The 24726-nt window shown below is 54.5% G+C and overlaps 3 protein-coding genes across 4 annotated transcripts; 2 read left to right on the top strand and 1 right to left on the bottom strand.

The window, feature by feature from the left end:
• The first annotated feature begins 241 nt into the window (after nucleotides 1–241).
• TNMD (tenomodulin) lies at nucleotides 242–9722 on the top strand. Its single transcript, XM_054388788.1, is given in 8 exon segments — nucleotides 242–263; nucleotides 266–372; nucleotides 485–619; nucleotides 4549–4689; nucleotides 5479–5580; nucleotides 7761–7914; nucleotides 9064–9233; nucleotides 9513–9722. Coding segments are annotated over 8 exon segments (1026 nt in total). The 5' UTR covers nucleotides 242–256.
• Nucleotides 9723–13402: 3680 nt separating this feature from the next.
• On the bottom strand, nucleotides 13403–18258 carry TSPAN6 (tetraspanin 6). Of its 2 annotated transcripts, none has more exons than XM_054388726.1 (7): nucleotides 18172–18258; nucleotides 17868–18056; nucleotides 17456–17530; nucleotides 16783–16881; nucleotides 16357–16500; nucleotides 15581–15664; nucleotides 13403–13471 (listed from the first exon to the last, which is right to left on the bottom strand). In XM_054388726.1, exons 1-7 carry the CDS (start codon nucleotides 18256–18258, stop codon nucleotides 13403–13405), a joined length of 747 nt encoding a protein of 248 aa, XP_054244701.1. The 2 variants fall into 2 exon arrangements, with proteins under 2 accessions (XP_054244701.1, XP_054244700.1); XM_054388725.1 differs by having other exon boundaries at nucleotides 16345–16500.
• A 1533-nt stretch (nucleotides 18259–19791) lies between these two features.
• SRPX2 (sushi repeat containing protein X-linked 2) lies at nucleotides 19792–24323 on the top strand. The gene is made up of 10 exons (XM_054388611.1): nucleotides 19792–19861; nucleotides 21663–21749; nucleotides 21836–22027; nucleotides 22202–22378; nucleotides 22748–22874; nucleotides 22968–23089; nucleotides 23175–23354; nucleotides 23496–23629; nucleotides 23707–23828; nucleotides 24143–24323. The coding sequence occupies exons 1-10, from the start codon at nucleotides 19792–19794 to the stop codon at nucleotides 24321–24323; spliced, it is 1392 nt and encodes a 463-aa protein (XP_054244586.1).
• Nucleotides 24324–24726: the final 403 nt, after the last annotated feature.

Genomic DNA, 24726 nt, shown 5'->3' on the forward strand with positions numbered 1-24726 from the left:
GGGCCCAGGAGCCCTTGAACCTCCAGCCATCAGTGCACAGGCAGAAGCAGAGGGCAGGAGCAAAGATCTGGGACCCTGGAGGCAGTCGATGGACAAGGTGCAGCAGAACTCCAAGCGGGCTCATCTCCAAAGGCATGGGAAGTGCTTGCATCCTGCTAGCAGCCAGCACTGCGGGAGCGCCCGGGGACCGGCAGCCGTGGGGGAAAGCTGACTGCCACCGTCACGGGGGCGGCGGTGGCCCAGCCTTCCCGGCCACATGTGCAGCCCAGAATCTATGTGACTCCACCTCGGAGCAGGCTCAGATCCCCACACACGGAGGAGACCATGGGAGGGACGGCACGGGAGAGCCCGGAGGACTGCCGCTTTCTGGACGTAAGTTCATGGCTTGCTGTGCCACCTTGTCAGCACCACCTCTGTCCGATGTGCTTGTGTGCTTGCCCCTCCTCGAGTCACCAGCAGCCCTCTGCTGTTTGTCATTAATTAGGCAGCAGCATCCAAGACACGAAGGAAGACCTGCACCAGATACCAGATCTGCGGACTGCTCTTCAGCGTGCTGCTCCTTTCCCTTATTCTGATATTCTTTGGTGTCAAGTATCTCTGGAACTCAACACCCAGAAAAGTAAGTAAAAACTCTGTCGGCTGGCATTTCTGAGCGTGGTTCCCCAGGCAGAGCTGTTCCCCCTCCAACTCACAGAGACTTTTAACTACACCCCAAGTCCCAGGAAACTTTACAAATTGCATTTTCTTAGACCACAAGTATTCATGGGACTTTTAAAATTCTTTGTATTATTCATAACTAGCTTTTACTTTATGTGAGCTGCTGCTTTGGTTTTTTTTTTCTCTGTCTCCACATTCTTTCCTTAACTGACAATTACAGGGGATGGGAGCTACGCCACGAAGAGTTAAAGTTACTCTTATTTCACCAGCAGCAAATTTTATGACAAGTAAGAAAATATTTTCCATTTCATTTCAATTATCTTGCCAGAAACTGGTGGAAAAGTCATTATGCCACCGCATAAAGAGGAGAGAAAGCCAGGACGCAGTGGTGATTGATTGTCATGGATTATATTTCTTACTTTAATGTGTCTGCAATGTGAGGGACGGTGAGGCAGATTAGCTTTGGAGGAGCTCCTGCTAACTGGATTGGGCTCGTTCATTCCCCGCTCCCAGGCGGACGCTGCTGTAAGCGCAGAACCTGCTGGCAGTGGTTGCATCTCCCCCATGCATCTCTGCCCACTGCTGCCCAGCATCTTGGCAGTTCTGCCCAAACACTTTTTTTTTAATCCCATATCCCAAGCAAAATCACTTAACCTTAAAGCCAAGAGCCTGCCTGGTGCTCCTCATCCTCCCCTTTGGGTTTCTACACACATCCAGGAGGCCCAGCTTTGCACCTCAGCACTGGTGGGTTTTGCCAGCTCCCTGCCCCATGTTACAGCCATGCCAGCTTTGCCAGGCATCCCTCCTGCTGGGCCCAGGAAGTACCCTGCTTGCTGGAAACTTTGTCTTCTTATCAGCAAATAGAAATGAATAGTCCTCAAAATAAAAGAAAAGCCAATAAAAGCCATATGTGCCTCTAGGCTCCTACCCAGAAGGTTACAAAGTCTCTACTGTTCCTCGAGAAACAGAGTGTGAGCCAGCCATGGGGGGAAGAGGATGTTAACCCCTGAGGGAAGTTTTTTCCAAGCCAGCAGCACAGAGCCATTGCTGCAACCTCAGAGAGACTATCCAGAGCACCAGCCCTCAGCATCTTCACTTGTGGGTGCCAGAGGAGGCTGGGTTTCAGTGGTATCTCAGAAAGCCCTTCACAACACCTGTGGACAAGGGAAGTGTGAGGCTGCAGGAAGGCAAAAATGTTTCTGCAGTGGAGCTGCACACTGATGATTGCAGCATCCAGCGTCCTCTGTGGCCATGGGGCAGTGGCTTCTCCAGCTGGCCCAGGTGTCCTCCAGCAAAAACAGGGTGGGAAGGCTGGAAGTTGCTAACGCTCAAAAATATAAACCAAGGGGAATGAAACTCTTTCAAGAGCAGCAAACCCTTCAAGCTCCCTTCACGCAACAGGAGAGTGGAAAAAACTCTTTAAAGAAGACTTGCTCCTCCAAGGGGTGGCCTTGGACAGGACACTGCCCTCTGCACAGCAACATCTGCCCCGGCTGGCACAACGGCGAACGAAGGCAATGAGGCAGCTAATGAGGGGCTTGGTGTGGCCTCGCAGGGGGACATATTTCAATGGCTCACAAGCAAGTGTCATTGTTAGCCCTATAAAACATCTCACAGCTCTCTGAGCAGCACAGAGCTGACAAAGCCCAGATGGGTTGGCTGGCCACTGCACTGGAAAAAGTAATTCTTGTAAATGGAGAGGCACTCAAAGGTAAGGTGCCACCAGGGATCCTACCCTTCTAGAAATGATTTATGGCACCGTGAGCATGGTGTCAGTCAAAACCAGTGGCCTTCCAGCCATTTTAGGCTTCAAACTGTTTTTACAGTACCATAAAATCCACTGACAGCTATATATCTTTACAAAAGACTCCTGCTGACTAACAGGAGATGCCCATGGCTGCCAAGGTGCATGTTGTTCTCCTAACTTCTAAGCAGGGGTAAAGGTACTCAGCAGTCACAGCCTGCACAGCCTGTTCTGCACCCAGGCTTCCTCCAGAGGTTGCAAAACAAGGGAGAAACTTCTTTACTTTGAGGCTGTTGGAACCCTGGACCAGGTTGCCCAAAGAGATTGTGGAGTCTCCTTCTTTGCAGACATTCAAAACCTGCCTGGACACGTTCCTGTGCAACCTGATCTAGGTGAACCTGCGTTCCCAATGCAATTGGACTAGATGATCTCCAGAGGTCACCATTCTGTGATTCTATAATGCTGAAAATATTCCCAAGAGGCTTTGAAGCCCCTTATGGGGAGGGGTGTACAAGAATGAGGGGACTGTGAAAGGAGGTGTCTCTGTTTAGCCCATAACTGGAGCTAAACTATAGCAGTTGCTTTATCACCTGATGACCCCTCCCCAGCTGGGACAGGTGATCAGGAAAAGGAGAGAAGACTGATGGGCTGAAGTGAGAACAGATTTGATGGAACAGGAAAAACAACGTTAAATGCTAATGTTAAGTATACAAAAAGTTGTACTCAGCCCAGAAATGCACAGCAGTCCTTGAGAGCAGAATGGTAAGTGAGCCCCTTCAGGAATGGGGAGAACCAGGAGAAGGAAGAGAAGTAGCAGGAGAAAGAGGAAGAGGAGTTGTAGGAGAAGAAGGAAGAAGAGTAGCAGGAGGAGAAGGAGGAAGAGGAGTAGCAGGAGGAGGAGGAAGAGGAGGATCAAGAGGAGCCCCTGTCCTCAGCAGCCTGACCATGAAGCTTATGGTTTGTGTTACACTCCTAGCCATCCTGGGGCAGCTCCCCTTGAATTTGCCCCTCCCAGCTTAAGCTCCTGGTTGACTCCAAATTGCTGATGGTCTGCAGACCACGGCTGCTGGCCAAGGATTCTGTCCCAGCCAAACCAGGACAGGGGTTTAGGATGGGACTGCAGGCAGAGCAGGGGAATTGCTGCAGAGCCATGATGATCGATCCTTCCTCAGATCCATAGCTGTGCCAGGGGACGAACAGGGATCTCCCATTCCCATGCCTCCATCACTCCCCACTGCCATGCGGTCATGAGGGGTTTAGCACAAGTGCTTTGCCTCCTGCATGACACCATTTGATTTGGGAAGTAAGGCTCCCCAAAGCTCGACAGCTCTCACTGTACCAGCATTTTGTGCTTCAAATAGCATCTGCCACTACTCATCCTGTAAGGGTCAGGCACCCAGAGACTGGAGGGCTGCTGTGCTGGCTGAGGATGGCAAGCACCTGCCAGGAGGGCTGCTCCCCCAGCTCCCTGCGGGGATGAGTGCCACTGGGAAGCTGGCTGCTATGCCCTGAAGCTCTTCAGCAGCCCTCGAGGAGATCTTTAATCTGCAGGCAATACCTGATCTCCTCCAGGCAGAGAAGCTTTTACCTCTGCCTTTTCAGGAAAAACAGAAAGTGCAGAGAAGGAGCAAGCATGCTGGGGCGTGACATGATTAAGCAAGCAAGCCAAGGACACAGTGACAGGGAAAGTGAGCTGGGGAGGCAGTGATGGAGCAAGAAAGATAGATGGGGGTGCAGTGATGGTGCAAGTAAGCCAGGAAAAAGGGAAAGTGAGGTTCTTTGGGCTCAGGACTTCGGTCCAGCCTGGGATATAAACATTTCTGTGGCTTGTCCCACAGAAGGTATAGGCAAAGTTCCTGGTGCAAGTGTAGGATGAGCATCTTCTCCCAGGCTTGATGCATATGTGCCCCTACAGCCTGGCCCCATCTTGCCCTTCTTCCCAGCCCTGGTGCCTGGGAGCTGCCTCTCCTTGTACTGTCCAGATGATTGTCCTGGCTCAGAGCTGGGACACGAGGAAGAAGCCAGCCCCATGGCAGGGTACCCAGCATCTGTGATCATGCACCCTGCACCAGCCTGGTCACCCACCAGCTGGTGTATGAAACCAGGTGAGGTCTGAGCCAAACCCTGTGTGGTTTGGGCCCTCACAGGTTTATGACATGGAACACACATTCTTCAGCCATGGAGAGAAGAAGAAGATCATGATGGAGATTGACCCACTGGCCAAGACGGAGACCTTCAGGAGCGGGAATGGCAGTGAGGAAATCCTGGAGATCCATGACTTCAAAAACGTGAGTGCAGCAGGGTTTCTCCTGGGACCCTGCCTGCAGTCTTGCAGCAAGAGCAGAGGGATCCCTTAGGGCACTGTGGGCTTGCTGGAGCAAGTCCCAGGAAGATATACTTCTATGCCAGGGAGACAAATGCCCAGATGCAGACTCTCTGGGGATGTGCTCAAAGGAAAGGAGATGTGCATCTACATAAGCTTCCACCGGTATTTAATAGTGGTGTGGTTCAGTTCCAGTGAAATACATCTTAAAAGCAAGATCCAGTTATTGGATTTACCCTTGCAAAGGAATGCAATCATCATAAATCTATCTGAGCCCAGTACATTTGTCTGTCTGGAGAGCATTAAAACCTCATGACAATGTTGTAGGCTCTCTCTGAAACCTAATTAAAATTTGTAGGGAAATACCCTGTGCAGTGACATATGGCAAAATTTTCAGCTAATAGCCTAGCAGGAACTGGGGGCTGAATGTTCATATAACCATAACGGTCAGATGCTATTCTGCATACTGTTATTTATGATAACTGGAGCTCGTGATACTTGTAAGGAGAAGGGGAGAAAAGTAAAATTTTATGGCTATTCTGCCTTCAAATATTTGTAAAAAGCCCAATTCTCCCAAACCATAAAATGCAATATCCCAGAGGAGAACCTGTTAGTACATCTTAGCACTGAAGCTGAACACAGTTTGCACAAAAACATCCACAGGAAAAATACAACTCAGCCCTGCGTACGAGGGGGTTATTTGCCCTCCTGCTTTGCTCTGATTGTCTTTGTGGTGTCTCTTCTGCTGCTGTAGGGGATAACTGGCATTTTCTTCGTGGGACTTCAAAAATGTTTCATCAAAACGCAGACTAAAGTCTTACCTGAGACAACAGAGGCCAAGATCCCTGAGCTTGAGGTAGGTGAATAAAATTGGATATTCCTCTGCCCCAAGTAAAACTCGCTCCTCTCTCTGGGCCACCATCCCAACCACCTTCCCGTATGCTCCATCCTTCCCAGAGATGCTGCAATATAGAAATCATAAAATCATAGAATTGTTTCTGTTGGAAAAGACTCTAAGATGATCAAGTCCAAACATTGACCCAATACCACCATGCCCACTAAACCGTGTCCCAGAGTGCCTTGTCTACATGTTTCTTGAACACTTCCAGGAATGGTGATTCCACCACCTCCCTGGGCAGCCTGTTCCAGTGCCTGACCATTCTTTCAGTAAAGAAATTTTTCCTCATCTCCAACCTAAACCTCCCCTGGCACAATTTCAGGCCATTTCCTCTCATTCTAAGGAGAGTAGACTGACCCCCACTTCACTACAACCTCCTTTTATGTAGCTACAGAGAGCAATGGGGTCTCTCCTCAGCCTCCTCTTCCCTCAGCCTCCTCTTCTCAACAAATAATGAGCTGTGATTGCTTCATAAAATGATCTTATTTTGGAGGATTGCTTCCAAAAACAAGTGGAAAGGGACAGGATTAGGCAGCCCACAGACAAAAACCTCTCAGCACAATATGGGAGATCAAGAACAATAATCCTGTTGTAGTCAAAAGGTCGTAAGGCAGCTCAGGATTAGCAGGCACAAAAAAGTCAATCAAACTGTTTTCTCCAAGAGCTGAGCCTCATGTTCTCAAGCAGAATGAGGCAGAAATAATGAATTTAAAAGATCAGCTGTGTTTAAGAAATGCGATTTGAGAAAGCGCTTGGTGAGGTGAGAAGCACCAGGCTAGGGCCACCTCCCTGACCTCCCTGCACCTTCCTCCCATCGATGCTCCCGATTGCTTCTTACACTCATTTAACTTCTGCCAACCACATCCTGCTGCAAGGACTTTCCCACTTTGCATGCTGTGCAGAAAAAGAGTTTGAGCCCATATTTCACCTGCTCTCTGAAACAGTAACCCGGGTGATGGCTCAGTCCCTTGAAAGCAGCTGTCCTCTGTGCCCTATCCCCATCCCTAAGCCCCCAGTGCTGGCACAGCCCCACAGCAGACTTCTCTCACTTCCCTGTATGCAAGACGAAGGGTATAAGCAGACTGAGTCCCCCCCAAGGAAGCCACTGCAAATAGAATGCCAGCAGGACACATGTTTGAAATGAAGCGTGGGCAGGAACATTTCCCTGAATCATGACCCAAATTCCCAGACACCGATTCTTTGATTACTCCGTAAGAAGCTAATAGATCTTTCTGGCTACTGTCGTAAAAGGGATATGACTTCCCAGGCTTTAGTAGAACATTGCTCTGGGTAGAGAGCTGGAATGTAAAACCCAGTGAGATAAATGTAGATTTAAGCTCTAGTCATCTCTTCCCAGAGCCTGTGTGCTGCCAGGTCCTTCAGGCAACACCTCCCCAACCCCACAAAAACACCTCAGACTGGTTCAGGTTTTGTTGGCTCTTTCCTAAGACTTCCCAGAGCCATAAGGAAAAACTGTATAAATGAGAAACGCAACTCCAGACACCTTCTGGAGAGAAGGATACCATTTGCCAGCTCGCTCTATGGGCTACCACCACCAACATAGACAACGTTGCCTTGGCAGATAGCTCAGCACAGACCCATCCAATAATCTTTATATATCTCCCTCCCTAAGGCCTGCCAAAGCACCCCACGGACTAATGCAACAGCAGAGACATGTGGTATAAATTACAGAATACGGCCGTGCAAAGAATTTCTGTGAGGAATAAATTAAAGTGTTCCATCACAAAATCGGTAGCAGAAGGAGAGAGAATTTGTGTAGTAAGAGCAAAGCAGAGAGGAGATGTTTTAATCTTGGGTTTTAAATTAACTGGGGCACTCCAGAAGGCTCTTCCAGATGGTGGGGACTGCACAGGAGAAGGCTCTCAAAGCATGATGAACAGAGGGAGGAGAGAGTGGGGAGGTGTTGACGGAAAGCAGACAGGAAAGACAAGGCCTGCACGAAGACCAGTGAGGTATTGCATGTGCTCCCTATGAGCACCATGAGCCAAGGCAGATGAAGTCCAGCTGCTACCTGGGAGGGGAGAGGTGCCTCTGGGCAAGCTAAAGGGAGGAGAAGCAGCCGGTGGTGGGGAGAGGGTGTCCCACCACACCAAGGTGAAATCTCACTCTTCTTCCAGGGAGAAGAAATCACGACCACTTACTTTGAGCAGTCCGTGGTCTGGGTGCCTGGGGAAAAGCCCATTCAGAACAAGGAGTTTCTGAAGAGCTCCAAAATTTTTGACATCTGCAGAAACATGACCATCTACTGGATCCACCCCACACCAATAGCAGGTAGAAGAAGCCACCTCTTCCCCAAAGTGCTTGTGAGGCCCCTTAGCAGAAGCAGCCCTGCCAAACATTCCCCTCTGCACCCTGCTTCCCCATGGTGCGAAACTGTTTCCACAGCCTCATTGTACCTATCAGAAGCAAATACAATGTTGGTCACAACTGTGAGAAAGCATGGTCAGTGTAATAGCAAGGGCTGAAGTTCCTCCCTGTCTCTGCCAGGCCCACACCATCCTGCACTTCACAGAGTAGCCTCCCTCCTCATAACAAGGGGAGAAAAAAAAAAACCAAACCCAAACCTTTGTACCTGCAAAGAAGCCAGCACTGCTGGAAACTGGGACGCCTAAATTCTCGTCACTGCATGAAGATCAGAGCCTGAGCAGACATCTGCATCTAAATCACACGGCAGGGTTGCCACCTCCAACTGCTCACTACACAGCCCTCGCAGAGGTTGTGGCCTCTCAGATCCGCCAGTGTAATTACCTGCTGTCTCTAACCCACTTCTGGCCAACAAGCTGCTTTAAAAACCCTTACAAGAAAACTCTTTGCTCTGCAACCACACAGGTGCATCCTGTCCCCCACAGGTACCGCTCAGCTCATGGCTATTGATGGTCCTGAGAGCAAGTGGACACCAGAGATCCCCAACACAGTGGGAGGCTCCCGTCCCCTTTTTGCTTCCTCAGTCCCCACTATTAGACCCTCCCCCCATTAGCAGCTGAGCTTCAGCAAAGGAAAAGGACATCATTACTGTGGGTGTCCCCTAAGCCAAGAGTGCTGTACCTGGGTCTAATCTGCCTCAAATCATCTCATTTTGCTGGGGCTCTACAAATCCCCCCACAGCAGCAGAGCCCACCACAAGAGCCCACCACCACTCACTCCCAGCCCTATGCAAGGGATGCCAACACCACTCACGGGCACCCAAAATCCCTGAGCACAGGACGGGGATGGGCTGTGTCTTCTCTATTCCACCACATCATCTTCTATAGCTCATCTCCCAAGCTTGATAAGAGCAGGAGGCAATGGAGTACAGCTGGTTTGCTAGTGGGCTTTTCCTGTACCTTGGCACCAAATTTTGGTAGAGACATTAGTATCTGCTGATGCATTTGTCTCCCTGCTCCCTGGTTATTGACAGCGACATTTGGGCTTTTTCTGTAGCTGCTGAGCTGGCCAGCCCTGAAGGAGCAGAAGAAGACCTTGAGCTGCTCATAGACAACCAGAGCTGGTTGGATGGCAGGAGTGAACACGAGATGGAGAAGGATACACAGCCAGCACCCAAGCGTCAAGCACGGCAGCTCACTGAGGAGGACCTGCCTGTCAATGACTATGTAAGTGTGGGGAATCACACCCTGGGGTGTCCTGGCTGCAGTACCCGAGTGTCCTGGCTATGCTTCTGGGGTGTCCTGATTATGCTCCTTAGGGTATCCTATGTTCCTGGGGTGCCCTAGCCATGTTCCTAAGGTGCTCTACTCACGCTTACCCTCCTGGGGTGTCCTGTCATGCTTCAGTGGTGCCCTGTCCACACTCCCGGGTTGTCCTGGCCATGTTCCTGGGGTGCCTCAGCCAGTCATCCCCCTTGCTGTGCTAACAGTGCCTCTCCCCACCAGTCAGAGAACGGGCTGGAGTTCCACCCCTTGTGGGATGAGCGAGGGTATTGCTGTGCCCAGTGCCGCCGCGCCAACCGCTACTGCCGGCGGGTCTGCGAGCCCCTCCTCGGCTACTACCCCTACCCCTACTGCTACCAGGGCGGGAGGGTCATCTGCCGGATCATCATGCCCTGCAACTGGTGGATCGCGCGGATGCTGGGCAGGGTGTAGCCCCGCCATTGCACCGCACCCAGCGCTCGGGTGCCGCCTCGTGCCTGCCTGCCATGCCGGCACCCATCCGGATGCGTCCCGAGGGAGCCGCTGCGCTGCCTGCTTGACCGTGAGCGCGCAGGCCCGCGGAGCCCAGCGCCCTGGCCGAGCATCCGCCGCCCGCCGCGTCCCAAGCAGCTCCCGCGGGGCTGGGGGAGGCCGTGCTCAAGTGCATCACCGCCACGCTGAGCAGCGAGAGCAAACAATAAACGTCTTGTCTGAGCGATTGCAAAGAAAATGGAAAGCCGTTTAGTCTCAGTCTGGGATGCTTAATGGGTCTGAGAAGTGATCTAATTGCTTGGCTGCCTCGTCACCAGCATCCATAACTCAGGTGCTGGGACTGCCGGTGCTTGCCTCACTGGGAACGTGCAGAGGTCCCTAATTTGCTCCCTGATGGCACTGATAGTTGTTCAGCACATCCCAGCTCTCTGCCCCACCGTTCTCTAATGTGTTCAGTAGTTATTTGTGACAGTGCAGGGGTGCCACCGGTCCCCTCAGGAGCGATGTGCAGCATGGCAACGTGCAAGCAATGTAGAGGCACAGGCAACCACTAAAAGCCCCTGGAAAACTGGGTGGCCAAAGCTGGAGGAAATGGAGGTGCTCAGGACCCTAAGCACTATCAGCTGTCCCTAGGGGAAAAGCAGGAGAAAAAAAGTAAGTCCCTGACATTGCAGCCACGCTGAGCAGGACATTGCCTGCAGCAGTGATGAGGGCCACTGGCCAAAATCCCTCAGTGACCCCCACACAGCTTTCCCCTGATCATGGCCCAAGTGCTCACACCAGAGCCCAAGTTCCAGCTTTCATCCCAAGGAGCTGTCTGCTGCCATAGAGCTTTGAAACCCCATGGAGGTCACTGGGCAAAACCCTCTCAGTGCCACCAAAGGAGCACACACTGCTACAGCTGGTGCTTTCCAAGGAAATGCCTGGATGGATGATGTATGTACAGAGGAGGGAGCAAACATTGAGCTCTGCTCATTGCCACTGTGCTGAGTGCCGGCCATAGTGTCCTCAGGGCTACCAAGTCCTCCCTTCATCCCTGCAGCACCCACAGGGATGTGGGCATGTTCTAAGGGCAGTTTCCTCCATCCTTGTTACCAGCTACACTGATAACATGATTAAAACAAAGAGTATGGTGCAACAGAGCTCCCTGCACAGTATTCCAAGGGACAGCAACCAGCCCTGGGGACACCAAGCGTTTCTGACAAGTCCCTCAAGATGTTTATTCCCTGAAGAGAGGAGGTCTGGATGTGGTGGGGATACATGAAACACGCTCACAGCTGCTACAGGAAACCGGAGCCCTGGGCCAGCCAGTAGTGCTCGTGTCCTGGCTCAGAGGGTCCAGCTGGGTCAACAAAGTGCATTCAATGATTTTACCAGGTCAGCAGCATCCCAAGCCTGCCTGGCATCTCCCCCAGCACATGCCTCTACTTCCAGGACACCACTGATGTCTCTACAAGTTCAAGCAAGATGTCTATGCAAGCACTATTTAAGTAGGTAAGATCTACACCCTCTGATGGCCACAGCACTGGCTGTGGGGACAAGCAGTCTAGAAAAGCCAGGTCAGCACAGACAATGCTGGTTTTCCTGCAGCAGCCCAGAACCCTCTGGGCTCCTTGTGACAGCACCATCCCAGTTTACCTGGGCATCCCTTTGGCCATCTGCCCTGGGAGGGAAGCTGTCTGCCAAGGTAGGGGCACAGACAGTGCAGGCTCACTTTCATCTGTGCAGGCTTTCTACAGACCTGGCTCTGCTTCTCACATGTTCCTGATCTGTCTCCATCCATCCATTAACTGCCCTTGGCTGATCTCTCCAGCCCAGTTTCTGCGCTCTGACGCACTCTGCCTCACCGTCCCAGTGCACTGCCAAGTCTGATTTATGCACACAGGTTAAACACAACATAAGGATTTTGAGTGCTCCCCTTCGGGTTCCTCTGTCAGCAGCAAGGTTGTGTCGGACTGGGTGATTTTCTGCACATGGTGCAGTTTGCTGGGGCAGCTCATGCAGCACTGAAGCAGTGTTTGCCAGAGGGCTGATGCTGAGAAAGGGCCATCACTCCTACTAGTGGCTTAACAGCTCCTTTCACACCTGGCTCCTCCCTGGGAGCAGGCTAGGCAGCCCTGACAGCTGGCCAGATGCTCCAAGCCACAACACTTGGGAGTTCAGTGATTGAGCCCCAAAAATCCCCCAAGATCAGCAAGAGGAGAGCTTAGCCACCCCACTGCAGCATCATGCTCAGTTAAGGCAAAGGCTTGCTTACAAAACAGCCCAAAGAGTACCTAATGAACACCAAAGCTTAAATCCAAGTTTCTTGCCCCAGGAGAAGCTGGGGACACAGGCAGCTCCAGCTGCCCTGCCCTTTGCTTGCAGCAAGTAGTCAGCTGTCCAGGGATGCACAGAGCTGAACTCATTCACTCAGCTCCTGGGCTGGGCTGCACCAGGCCTTCTACTTCACCACTGTTACACAACCACTGTTATGAAGAAAATTCAATTACAGCAGTTATTTGTCAGCACAAGTGCACCAGTGAGCATCGGAGAAACACAAGCTGCAGTGGTCCAGAGGTCAAGGGCTGGCCTAGGGCAAGCAAATTCCCTCCCAGAAAGGGCTTACTCCTTGCAGTGATTTGAGCAGAGGAATTTCCAGGAGATGAAAAAGTGGTTTCATAGAGTAAAATATCTTAATATTTATTGTGTTTCAGGACAAGAGTTCTACTCAATACACAGAGTTAAAGCAGCATATAATACTGACAATCAAGTCACAGCTGACTCGGTGCAAGGACACCTACCAAGGTAAAGGCACCAGGAGCTACATCACCAAACCTCACTACAGCTTACAAAGAATCACTACGGCCTGTACTTAGAAAAGTACAACTATAAAAAAAAAAGTATATAAAACCCAGGGCAAGGACGAGAGGGAGCTTGGCAACAAGCCGAGACCTGGCTGAGCCGAGGGCTTCAGGCAGACAGGGCTGTGTTCTACCATGGCAACAGCGCCATCCCAAGAGCAGCCACCTTTGGAGGGTGAGGGGACATGGAAAGGCTGCTGGAGATGAGGGGAAGCATCGCTTTCCCAATGAAGGCACCTAAAATGAGCACTGGGAATCCCACCAGGCTGCCAGCAGAGTCGGCTCAGCGCAGCACTGGAGCGTGTCGCCCAGGCAAGAGCCGGAGGCTGTGGCGCCTGCAGGAGTGTGCTTGCTGTAACCACTGCAGCTACACTAATTATCCCACGTGGTGGCACAGCAGAGTAGTGTTAGGACAAGTCCCTGAGTGCAGCAGGACAGCTGCTGCACTCGTTTTAGGAGCTAGTGGAGAAGAAGATCAGTCAGTTCAAAGCAAGACTTCACGAAGCAGCATCAACTGGAGGCGGTAGTGGCATCCTCCCCAGCTGCGGAGAGCATACCCTAAAATGCACAAGACAAAACATTAACAGATAAAGTTTGACTTACACACGGCTTAGAATGAGGTAAAAACGCTGTCTGGTAGGTGCCCTTTGTCCCTACACACCCCACATATGGTTACCCACTGTCATGCTGAAGGTCCCCAGGGCCCACCAGGCAGCATCCAGGGATGCAGAGGCAGCTCACTGAGCTGACATCACTTAGAGACATACCTGGCCAACACTACAGCATGCTGAGGGCCAGCTACACCATCTCATACTGATTGTTCGTGATGTGCTGGGACAGGCAGCAAGCGAGAATGATGCCAATCAACTGAAAAAGAGGAAAAGAAGCCGACACATCAGAGGCAGCCAAAACCAGGACACAATGGTTTAGGGAAAACACTTGAAAAAAATGCTCCAGAGCATCAGTTTAATAAAATCCAAGGATGGACAGTGGGATTTACAAACCATACCACAGGCTGCTTCGCCCTGCTTCAGACTGAGAGGCTGAAGCAGAAGATCCTGGGCAGGCACCAGCCAAACAAGCGCCTCACAGGAGATGCTCCATGTCCCATCCCCCATTACATTTTGCCTCATGAAGCATCTTCTGGTTTATGGTAATTTTGGAAATTACACAGGTATCAGGAACATCATAGCCAATTACACAGCCAGTAGAGAAGAGCAGCCACCTCTCCCTGTTACAAGGACAGCGGGGAAGGAAGGTTGCTGTTTTCACATCAGCATCTGAAGGACATGCTGCTGTTATCACAAAGTGGCCTCCCAGTCCCCGTACAGACATTTAGGGCCAGATCCTGCAGGAGTTTGACCTACACCAGCAAAGTTAGAGGAACATTTGCATGATGGGTCCCCAATGATGCATGGACACAGCATGGCTTGCTGAAAAAGCGATAAAAGCCAGGAACTGGTTACAACTCCCAAGCCTGGCATCAGCCAAGACAGTTTTGCAGCTGGGAACGTGCAGCTCACCGTTTGTGTTGGTCACGTCTCAGTGACCCCACAGCAAGCACAGCCCAAACGAGGAGGAGAGCGGCACAAGCAGCTGGGCACAGCAGAGCAGATCCAGCTCCAGGGCTCTCCCACCCACAACCAAAAGCACTTGGTAGCACAAGCTGCAGTGACGGGCTGTTGGCTCCTGTCTCTCCCCCAGTCTAACACATCCGTATGGGAAACACATGGCAACATGCTCAGTACAGGAGAAATGTCTTGGCAGGCTTCTTCCTCCCCAAGCTGCGTGGTCAGCCCAAGGGGCTGGGGGACATCACCTCGAAGCCCACACAACAGCTTCTGTGTGCTGGTCAAGGGGAGGATGAACATAACTACATTTCAGTATCTGAGGAGGAAGGACTGTTTAAAAAGGCTTGTAGCAACAGAATGAGAGGCAACAGTTTTAAACTGGAGGAGGGTAGATTTAGGCTGGACATAAGGGGGAAGTTCTTCACAACAATAGTGGTAAAATACTGGAACAGGTGGCCCAGGGATGTGTTTGAGACGCTGTCCCTGGAGACATTCAAGATCAGACTTGATTGTGGCCCTGGGCAGCCTGATCTAGTTGGAGGTGTCCCTGCTCAGTGCAGCAGAGTTGGGCAAGATAACGTTTAAGGGTCCCTTCCAACTACAGGCAAATCTGTGAATTCAAGCCCCTCCAAAGTCAAGGCCAGCTGAGCTCACTCTGCAGCTGCCTAGCACCAAGAGCCCAGAAAGCTTCCCCACAGCAGCAACAGAAGGGCCATCTGCACATCCTGCAGCTCCCACTGTGGTATCGGAAATCCCACCTTGGGAAGCCCCTGCACAGCGTCAGCGTGGCAGCAGTGGGGGCGGGGGCCTCTCGTTTCCTGGCAGGATGAAGCCTGCCAGAGCAGGGGCCGGCATGAACGCCTCTGCTGCTGCAGGAAGCATCCCACAGGATCAAGTACAGAGAAGTGAAAGGAGGGGATGCGATTGCAGGGCAAGGCAGCATATAGAGTGTGAGCCGTCAGCACAAGCAGTGCCTTACAGGCGCTCACAGGGACTCAGCCATGCAGAAGTGCTGCCAAAATGCCTCCCTGATCAAAAGGGAGGTCAGTGAGAAGGAAGAGGAAGGGTAGGATTTGATCCTTGCCAACACCACATGCAGGGAGTTCACCCAGCAGAACACAGGCTGTGTTTGGGTTTTCTTAAAGTCATTTGTTTGAGACAGAAGCTCTTCTCAAATAAGCTGGGCTCACAAAAAGAACTGGTACTTCAGTCTTGGGTTTAAAAGACTGAAATCTGCACAGAGGTGAGATTAAACCCAAGGGAAATCTGTAGAATGGCTGCTCCCCCCTGGCTCAAACAGGCCGTGCCTTTTGTACACACGCCAGACTTTGCACGGAAATGAAATACCTCTGGAGACATGCTAGCTCCACTCTGCACTCTGCCCGTGCCAGGCAGGGCAGATTACCTGGAAGCATGCGATGCTAAAGGACATTCCAGCCACAACACTCATTTTTGACTCCATCGTTGATGTTACCAGGAAAAAACAACCCTGTAAAGGGAAAGTGAGCACGTGAGTCCGGTGCTTTTCACCTCCTAGAAGTACAACCCGGCACCTTCCCAGAGCATAGGCCGCTCAAGGGGGAAGATGCTCTGGCGTGGGCAGCCAAGGGCTTCTGGCTGCCACCCTGCTGCCTGACCTTGGCACAGTCATTTCCCTATCAGTGCTGCAGTGAGCAGCCTCCCAGCCCAGCCGTCTTATCAGGGCAGTGCTGCCCTTGGGCTGTTCCCAACAGGAGTTGGGTTGAGCAAGGTGATTCATCAGAGGAACACCCCTTGCATCACCTGGCTGTCCCTGCTGGATGAGGTCACCCATGCACTCCACTGGGTCAGGACTTTGCACAGCCACTGGGTGACATCAGCACTGCCAAAACAAATTTTACCGGGAAATTACCTCCTTATTGACCTGCTCTTCAAAACACACAGCCCCCAGAGCAAACGCTTGGGTCTGGTTGGCCCCTGACCTCCATGGAAGAAGGGGACCTCAGGCATGAGAGAGGGCTCATTCCTCCATAACCCTGCCCTGCCTCCACCCCAGTGGAGTCCCTGGGTCACGGGACATCTGCACCAAGAGAGCAGCTCTCCTTTTGAGTATTCCTGGGAAAAGCAAGCATAGCTCTATCCTCCCCACCACCCAGGACTGGCCTGCGATTTTCTCTGAGATTAACTCACATCCACAAACACTTTCAGCTTGGCTCTGCTTGGGTCTTTTAGATCCTCCTCCAAGCAGTCATCCTGGCTCTTGCAGCAGCTCCGGGGGATGCCCTTCTGGGTGAAGTACTCAGTCCTCTCCCAGTCTGAGTAGTTCTGCACCCCACAGCAGCGCAGCTGGAGAGAGAAGAACATTTGCAGAGCATGGTCACAGCAAGTTACTCACCCTCTACTCCTAGTATCACTCCCATGACACCCCTACCCTCATCTCTCCAGGCACTAGGCCCATCTCACCCAGTATCTCCTGCCAAACTCAAGCCCATGGTGCAAAAGGACCCCCAACACCATGGCTGGGCTACCAATACCATGATTGCAACACCAGTACCATGGGGGGTCCCACGGGATACCCTGGGGTGAGGGGAGCATAGCCACCCAACATCATGAGACACCAGCACTCACAGTTCTCTGGATGGTGTCGACGGCCTCACTGTGCCGGTCTGCAGTCACATTGTAGTCCCTCAAGGCCAGGTTGAGGTTACTCTCAAAGTTTGTCTTGATCTGCAAGAAAGTGGTCTCTGTGGCAGTGCAATCCCCTCCCATGCTTCAGGACCCACAGGCCCACATTAGTCACCTCTTGGCAATGGCAAGAATGACTCTAGCTGCGGCCAGCAGATGCTTGCCCAGCCACTCAGGCAGCTAAGGGCTGTATTAGAGGGCAGGCTGGGAAGCAGTGTGGTGGCCTGGATGCTGTATACAATAACAAGGACTTGTGCAGTGCCAACTCCCCCCCAAGCAAACTGCTCCTCAGAGGAGCTTTAATTACAGGAATTATTGCAGAAGGTAGAACAAAGCCAGAAAGTAAAGTCCAGGACTACTTCACCTGTCCTGGTGGCGGGCAGTATGCTACGTCAGGAGGACCCTGCACCCAGATTCATCCTTATGGGGTCCATATGGGTCCTTATGGGGATCAAGATGCTTATTGGGCTGGTTTAACCCCGTTTTAGCTAAACACCTGTCCCAGCAACACCTCTGTCCGTCCAGCAATATCTGCAACTGCGCTTGGGTTAAAACTTGCTCCAGCATCAAACTTGCTCCACAGCATTGGGAGACAGCAGTGGCTGCCCAGACTCACCTCATGCCTGAAGACGAACCCCACAACGGCAGCCACCAGGACGATGAGGAAGATGAGGGACAGGAGCATGGCATACTGTGGGCAAAAAGGGTGGGATGGGACAGGGTGGATGGGATGGGGTATGATGAGGTGAGATGGGGCTGGGACAAGATGGGGAAGGATGGGATGGAGTTGGGGTGGGATAGGGAAGGATGGGACATACTAGGATGGGATAGGGACAGGATGGGGGACAACAGGATGTGCCCAGATGGATCAGGACAGGTTGCGATGGGTCAGGAAGGGAAGGATTGGAAAGAATGGGACATGCTAGGATGGGTCAGGACAGGTTGGGAAGGGTTAGAATGGGGAAGGACAGGATGGGGTGGGTCAGAAGGGCAGTAGACTCCATCCCACCCTGTCCGGGGCCACCCACCAGCTTGAGCATCCAGGTGCTGCCGCGGCAGGTGGCAAAGCAGCCAAAGGTGCTCAGGAGAATGATGACGGTGCCAGCACCCACCAGGACGAAGGGGACATTGGTGGCCTTCTCGTCCAGTAGAGAGAAGTAGACAGCCAGGCTCACCTTTCCCCAGACGCCCACGGCCAGGAGCACGATACCCGACACCTGGAGAGAAGAGAAAGCCACCGTGGTTCGCTACTGTATATAGCGACAGGCCAACACGGTCTCGACATGTCGCGGGGGGCAGGGCGGGTGGGGGCAGCGGCGGCCTGGAGCTCACCCAGAAGACGAAGGTGTAGGTGAGCAGGACGCTCTTGAGGCAGGTGATGACCGGCTTGGTCTGCAATCGCCGCGACGGGGACGCCATGGCCGACACGGGCCGCCTGCTACCGGGACCGGGACCAGGACCGGCCCCGCCGTGCCGCGCCGAGCGCCGCGCCGAGCACTGCCCCGCGCCCCGCCGGGCAAGCCCCGCCCCGCCGGAGGCGCCCGATCGGTGGCGGAGCTTGACGAGCGCTCACGGAAATGTCCGAGCACAACCGAAGGCGCTGTGCTCAGGGCTAACAGGGGCGTCCCATGCCACCCCCTTGACTGCTCTGTGTCACCCCTCGCGTGTTCCACGCCACCCCCTTGAGTGCTCTCTGCCACCTCCTGCTTGCCCTGTGCCATCTCCTGCCTGTTCCATGTCACCCCCGCCTGCACTGTGCTATCCCCTATTACCTACCCCCTCCTGCACCTTGCCACCTCCTACCTCCACGTTGCACCAGCACTCCATGCCATCTCCTGCCTGACCCATGCCAGTTCCTACTCTCCCAAGCCCCAACATGGCCCCCAGTAGGACCCCCTAGTAGGACGTCCCTACTGCCCAGCACGTCGCACGGCCACCACGCTGCAAGCAAGGGGCTTCCTGCCCATCATGTGGTGAGAACCACGTCGTTTCCTTGGGGTATCCCAGGGCTGCGGTGGGCTGTGGACTCCCGACACCTTGCAGCCAGCAGCCCCACACAGCAGCCTCCCGGCAGCGCTCTGCTGCCCGCGCCAGCTGTGTGATTAATTAGCTCACTTGCCCGCCTGCCCGCTACATAATTAGTTTATTCAGGTAGAGTGTCCCCGCCCACCCCGCCCCCCATCCCCGCCTCTGCCCCGTGCCAACTCTCCTACCTGCCTATGCCAGGTTTGTCCCTCATGAGCTCTCACCCATGTTGTCCTATGCTCCACAGCCCAAAACCCAGCTGGCTCCAGCTCCTGCCTTGCCTCCCACCCGATCCCGTGGGACGTGGGGTGGTGGGGTCCTAACGAATGAACGCGCTCCATTACCTCTGCCTTGTGGGGGCCGAACTTCAGCTGGAAAACAGACCCCAGCTGGAAGCGCTTGCCTCGGGACGGGTTTCAGAGCCCAGCGTCTGCAGTAAGGACTGTCCACCCTGTCAAAACGTGGAAAAAGGGTCCTAAGTCCCTGTGGTTTTTAGCTCAGCTCCCCAGGAGCCTTGATCCCAGAGCCCGGCAGGGCTAGCACAGGTTCTGTCAGCTCTGCGTCAAACGAGGCTCCTGCTCTTCTCCTTGCAAAGAAAAAAACTGACAAGGTTTTTAAGCCTCGAAGAAGCAGGAGGTGCGTTGGAAAACGAGTGGTCCTGGGATTTCTTATTTTTCACAGTCTCATCATTTTGGGCCTGACTCACAACTTTTGAATGTTTGGGACGAGCAGTAGAGGGGAATAGTAGGCTTACTCAGCACGGGCAGCACGGCCGGACGGGAGAGACAGGCGTCTGTGCAGTGACAAGGCGACACAGAGGGACGCTGTCCTGTTACCAGCCCCTCTCCATCCTCGCTGGGGTTTCAGCTGCCCCCACATTTGGTGTGGCAGGTGGGCTGACAAGCCACTGCCCCCCGCCTCCCCGGCATGGCTCAGGAGACAGCCCCTGTCCTTCTGGTTGTCCTCACCAGGCTGGTGTCATCCACGTGGCACGAAGGTGAGTGCTGGGATGTGGGGAGTGGGGGTGGGGGCACCCCGCGGATGGCAGCCTGCAGGGTCCCACTCCTGTTGAGGGGCTCACGATGGGGAGGGAGGAGTGCCCAGCTACAGCGATGCTAGGGAGACCGTCGGTGACTGCAGAGCGTGGGGTGCCTGCGGGGACGGGCTGTGGGGTACGAAAAGGAGCGGAGAGAGTGCTGGGAGGCGTACAGAGAGAAGCAGGAAACCAGCCTCTCCATCACGTCCCTGCTTAAGGAATGCAGCTTTCCCGCTGACTCCCGCGGGGGCCATCGGCCGGCAGATGTTTGCCTGGATGGAGTGCTCAGATGCAACCCCTGCAGATGGACAGCCGTGTTAAGGATCGAAACCCCTTGACCCGTCTGGTGGGGTTTCCCCGTTCCCTGTTCCCACCCCCAGCCCCTTGCCACGCTGCCAGCACAGCTGGCTGGGGATGCTCCTGCTGGGCACAGCCAGGACTGCGAGTTGGCTTCAGGTGAGAAGGAAAAGGCAGTGCCTGCACGGAAAGGGAACATGGCAATGAAATGGCACATCTGCTTGCAAGGACACAGTACACCCCGTCCCCAGGGCTCCAGGGGTGGGCTCGGCAGCCCTCCAGGAAGCAGCCCTGCTCTGCGGGTCACCGGCACATCCCCACCGCCAGCCCCACGGATGCCAGTCCCGCGGACCCCAGCCCTGTGCTTGCCCCGGGCTCCCCGGCTCCTCAGGGCAGCCGTAGCAGTGTGGGAAGGACATCGGGATCAAAGGCTTGCAGAGGCGAGTGGGCGACTTAACGGAGCTTGTGAGATCAGTGGGAGCCACTCTGCAGTAAAGTTCATGTCGGAAAGATATGTAATGGAGTTTCTTGCCCGTGACGGCGGGGCTGCTGCTTGGGCTGCTCTCGGAGGATATCCCCTTCCCAAAACCCGAAGTGAGAGAAGGGGAGATGGGTGCAACCACAGCGCGGCTGCTGCTTTGCCTGGGGTCCCTTCCCAGGCTGGGCAACCCCCATACTGGAGTGGGGGCTGCGGTGGGCTGGGCTGGCGGCGAGGAGGGGGCCGCACTGGCAGGGGCAGCGGAAACGCTGCGGAAACGTGAGCTCAGTGCTGGGGAATGCCGCGGCTGGCCGAGGCGCCGAGGGGCTGTGGGGAAGGACACCAGCCCTCTCCCGCTGTACGGCTCCCTCCCTGCCTGCTCTCTCTTGTCCGCGACACAAGGCTGTCCTTCCCCCATCCGTGGGGACCCTCTGCATAGCACAGATGGCCTGGGACCAGCAGCTCCAGGCACCATCCCTCCAGCAGTTTCATCCTTCCCTGGCACGCAAGCAGAGGACTGCATCGCCACCAGCTTCCTGGCCGTGCAGTGCACTTCTCCACTCTTGCCTTGGCCAGGGGCTCTGCTGGGACAGGCGGGATAAAGCAGCTTTCCTCTTTCCCTTGGGATGCCTGGTGGCAGGGACAATGCCCCGGGAATGGGTGGAAGGAGGGCTTCCCGGCAGTGCAAAGCCGGGGGGTCGGTGCCAGCCCACTCTGTGCCAGCACCCATTTCCTGCCATAACCGTGGCCGCTCCTGCCACTGTTTAGTCTGCAGGCTAGTGCCAGCACACATCTTGTAACTGAGGACTGGGCTTTGCTCTCTGCGTGGCTTAACCCTTGACAGCAGCCCCAAGGATGGCAGGACAGGGTCTGCTTTAGGGATGGGATTGTTGGGAGCTGTGAATATTTGAGAGCTACCCATCATTGCCTGATGCTGCTGCAACCACGAAACATCACACAGCTCTGTTATTTCTTTCCTTCTCCTAGGATCTGGCTACTACACAGCTGAGAGCCACACCAATGAAGTATACACAGAAGAAGCCCCCCCTGAACCTGCTCTAGACTACCGCCGTGGTAGGGCCACGCAAACCCCTAGGTCCTCATGGGGAAACCAAGGCATGGCAGCCAGGTTCCCTTCTCATCTCTCTCCTCTCTCCCAGTACCCCAGTGGTGTGCCACGCTCAACATCCACCGTGGAGACGCCACCTGCCACTCACCCCGAGGAAGCTCCTACCGCAGCAGCCTGGGGACACGCTGCGAGCTGAGCTGCACCCGTGGGTACCGACTGGTGGGGCCTAGTACTGTCCAGTGCCTGTCCAATCGCCACTGGTCTGGGATGGCATACTGCCGACGTGAGTGTGCCCCAGCCATCAACTTGGTTGGACTCGATGATCTTTACCAACCTTAACAATTCTGTGAACTTGCCAGCATACCCATGGACATCCATGGTGGCCAGTCTTGGGTGCTCTACCCACTGGCGTTGCCAGGCAGCCACTTCCCTCTCCTCTTTGTTCTCTCTGTGCCAGAAATCCGGTGCCACATGCTGCCAGCAGTGCTGCGGGGTTCCTACGTGTGCTCAGCTGGCGTGCAGATGGATTCTCGCTGCGACTACACCTGCTGGCCTGGCTACCAGCTGGAGGGTGACCGGAGCCGCATCTGCATGGAGGATGGACGCTGGAGTGGGAGCGAGCCAATCTGTGTAGGTAAATCCTCACCCTGCTGTCCTTCCAGCCCTGTGCTACTGGGACACACGTTAACAAGCCGCTCTTCCTCACTGTGGTGCCTGCAGATGATGCCCTCCACTGCCATGTGCTGGTTCCTGTACCTCCTGGCCCTGGGACCCCTGTTCACAGTGCTCCCTGAGGTGCCATTAGCCCCAGAGCATGAGCTGATGCAGGGCATGTTGGTTCAGAATCTGGGCACTCGGTAACGGCCACACAGCAGGTCATGCTGGCCACAGGGTGTCTGGGCACAGCACATCGGGGTGGCCAAGCAGGGGGGCAGGACCTGGCTGGCATGGCCCAGCCCTGGAACCCACAGGTTCCCCAACTCCCTCTCCTCCCTGCTGGCAGATTTGGAGCCTCCCAAGATCCGCTGCCCAGATTCCCGGGAGCGGATAGCTGAGCCAGGCAAGCTGACTGCCACTGTCTACTGGGACCCTCCCCGCGTGAAGGACTCTGCTGACGGTGTCATCAAAAGGTGAGGGCCAAGGTAGTATAGCCATTGCTGCCATTGCCACATCGAGTGCCCCCTCCAAGGCCTCTGACTGAGAAACCTGTTTACTGTGTGCAGGGTGACGCTGCGGGGCCCAGAGCCCGGCTCTGAGTTCCCTGAAGGAGAGCATGTGATTCGCTACACTGCCCATGACCAGGCGTACAACCGAGCCAGCTGCAAGTTCAGCATCCGTGTCCAAGGTGAAGGGAGCTCCCCCAGTTGCAGGCACCCCATGGCAAGAGCTGTGCCCCATCACCCCCAGCCTTCACCCCACCTTCTTCACAGTAAGGCGCTGCCCTGTCCTGAAGCCTCCTCAGAATGGCTATCTCTCCTGCACCTCCGATGGCAACAACTATGGTGCCACGTGCGAGTATCTGTGTGATGGGGGCTATGAGCGCCAGGGCACATCCCTGCGGGTCTGCCAGTCCACCCAGCACTGGACAGGCTTCCAACCTCTTTGTGCACGTAAGTGACGTGGGGTAGGGGAAGACATGCCCACAGCAATGCCTGGCGCTTGAGGGTGATGGTGCCTGGCAGAGTGAAGAGATGAGGAATGGGTGATGGGAGATCAAATAGCATCTCCCTCATGCTCGCATCTCACCCCAGCCATGCAGATCAACACGGCTGTGAACTCAGCTGCCAGCTTGCTGGACCAGTTCCACGAGAAACGTCGCCTCCTTGTCATCTCAGCCCCTGACCCCTCTAACCGCTACTACAAGATGCAAATCTCCATGCTGCAGGTGAGGAGGAGACCCTCCTACTGCCTCCTTTCCCACCTCCACCCCCAGCACTCTCTCACTCTCCCCCCTCTTCACAGCAAGCTGCCTGTGGGCTGGACCTGCGTCACGTCACTACTGTCGAGCTGGTGGGACAGCCTCCACACGAGGTGGGACGCATCCAGGAGTACCAGCTGTCCCTTGGCATCATTGAGGAGCTCAGGTAGTGGGGATGGGGTGCTGTACTGCAAAAAGGACCAGGGATGGGGACACCTCTGGGGATGACAAAACATGAGGTTGCAGCTGGTTTTGTGGACAGCCCCTTCCTACTGCACTAGAGGGGCTTGTGCCATGTGGAGACACCTCCAGCAATTCTGAATACAGCATCACCTGCCCCTCCTGGAGCTCACAGCCCTGAGGAAGTGATGGGAGCCATCACCCCAGCATAACCTGAGCATGGTTGCACAGTGGGCAGGCTGAACCCCCCATGGCAACCCCTCCAGCCCTGACCACCTCCTCCCTCCCCTGCACCCCCAGGCGGTTTCTACACCTCACCCGCTCCCACTTCAACGCGGTGCTGCTGGACAAGGCAGGCATCGACCGCGAGCGCTACATCTCCCCTGTCAACCCCGACGAGCTCTTCGTCTTCATCGACACCTACCTGCTGAGCGAGCAGGAGGCGGCACGGCGGGAGCAGAGCGGAGACCCCTGCGAGTGAGGCAGCGGCAGGGAGAGCCCCCTCCACTGGCACCGGCCTTAGGGGTTGGACACATTCCTTTCTGCTTTTCTAGTTGCCCACTGTAGAGGAGGACCAGGGTGCTGAGGACCTCCAGGGGAAGGAGAATCCCTCTCCAGCTGCTCTGGAATAGAGAGGCAAGCAGGGATGGGGATGGGGGCCATGTGCCAGCAGCATCCTCACTGGCCAGCAGCTATGAGCAGCCACCAATACAGCCCAGCCACGACCACGGCAGATGATGGAGTGCCTCTGCTCAAACCCCAGGGCAGAGAGAGGATGGGGAAGCCAAACATTGGGCTGCCAGAGCAAGAGGAGAGTGGGCAAGGCAGGCAGGACAGGCAGGGCAACAGCACAACAGCCTCCAATACATCAGCTTCACCCTTCC

Source organism: Indicator indicator, chromosome 17, assembly GCF_027791375.1.
Source record: "Indicator indicator isolate 239-I01 chromosome 17, UM_Iind_1.1, whole genome shotgun sequence".
Lineage (NCBI taxonomy): Eukaryota > Metazoa > Chordata > Aves > Piciformes > Indicatoridae > Indicator > Indicator indicator.

Coding starts and splice junctions, on each gene's coding strand:
- TSPAN6 (XM_054388725.1), bottom strand. CDS start 18,258: ATGGCGTCCCCGTCGCGGCGATTGCAGACCAAGCCGGTCATCACCTGC. Junction 18,057..18,171: donor CCTACACCTTCGTCTTCTGG/GTGAGCTCCAGG, acceptor TCTTCTCTCCAG/GTGTCGGGTATCGTGCTCCT. Junction 17,531..17,867: donor GCACCTGGATGCTCAAGCTG/GTGGGTGGCCCC, acceptor TTTTGCCCACAG/TATGCCATGCTCCTGTCCCT.
- SRPX2 (XM_054388611.1), top strand. CDS start 19,792: ATGGCTCAGGAGACAGCCCCTGTCCTTCTGGTTGTCCTCACCAGGCTG. Junction 23,630..23,706: donor TGCAAATCTCCATGCTGCAG/GTGAGGAGGAGA, acceptor CCCTCTTCACAG/CAAGCTGCCTGTGGGCTGGA. Junction 23,829..24,142: donor GGCATCATTGAGGAGCTCAG/GTAGTGGGGATG, acceptor CTGCACCCCCAG/GCGGTTTCTACACCTCACCC.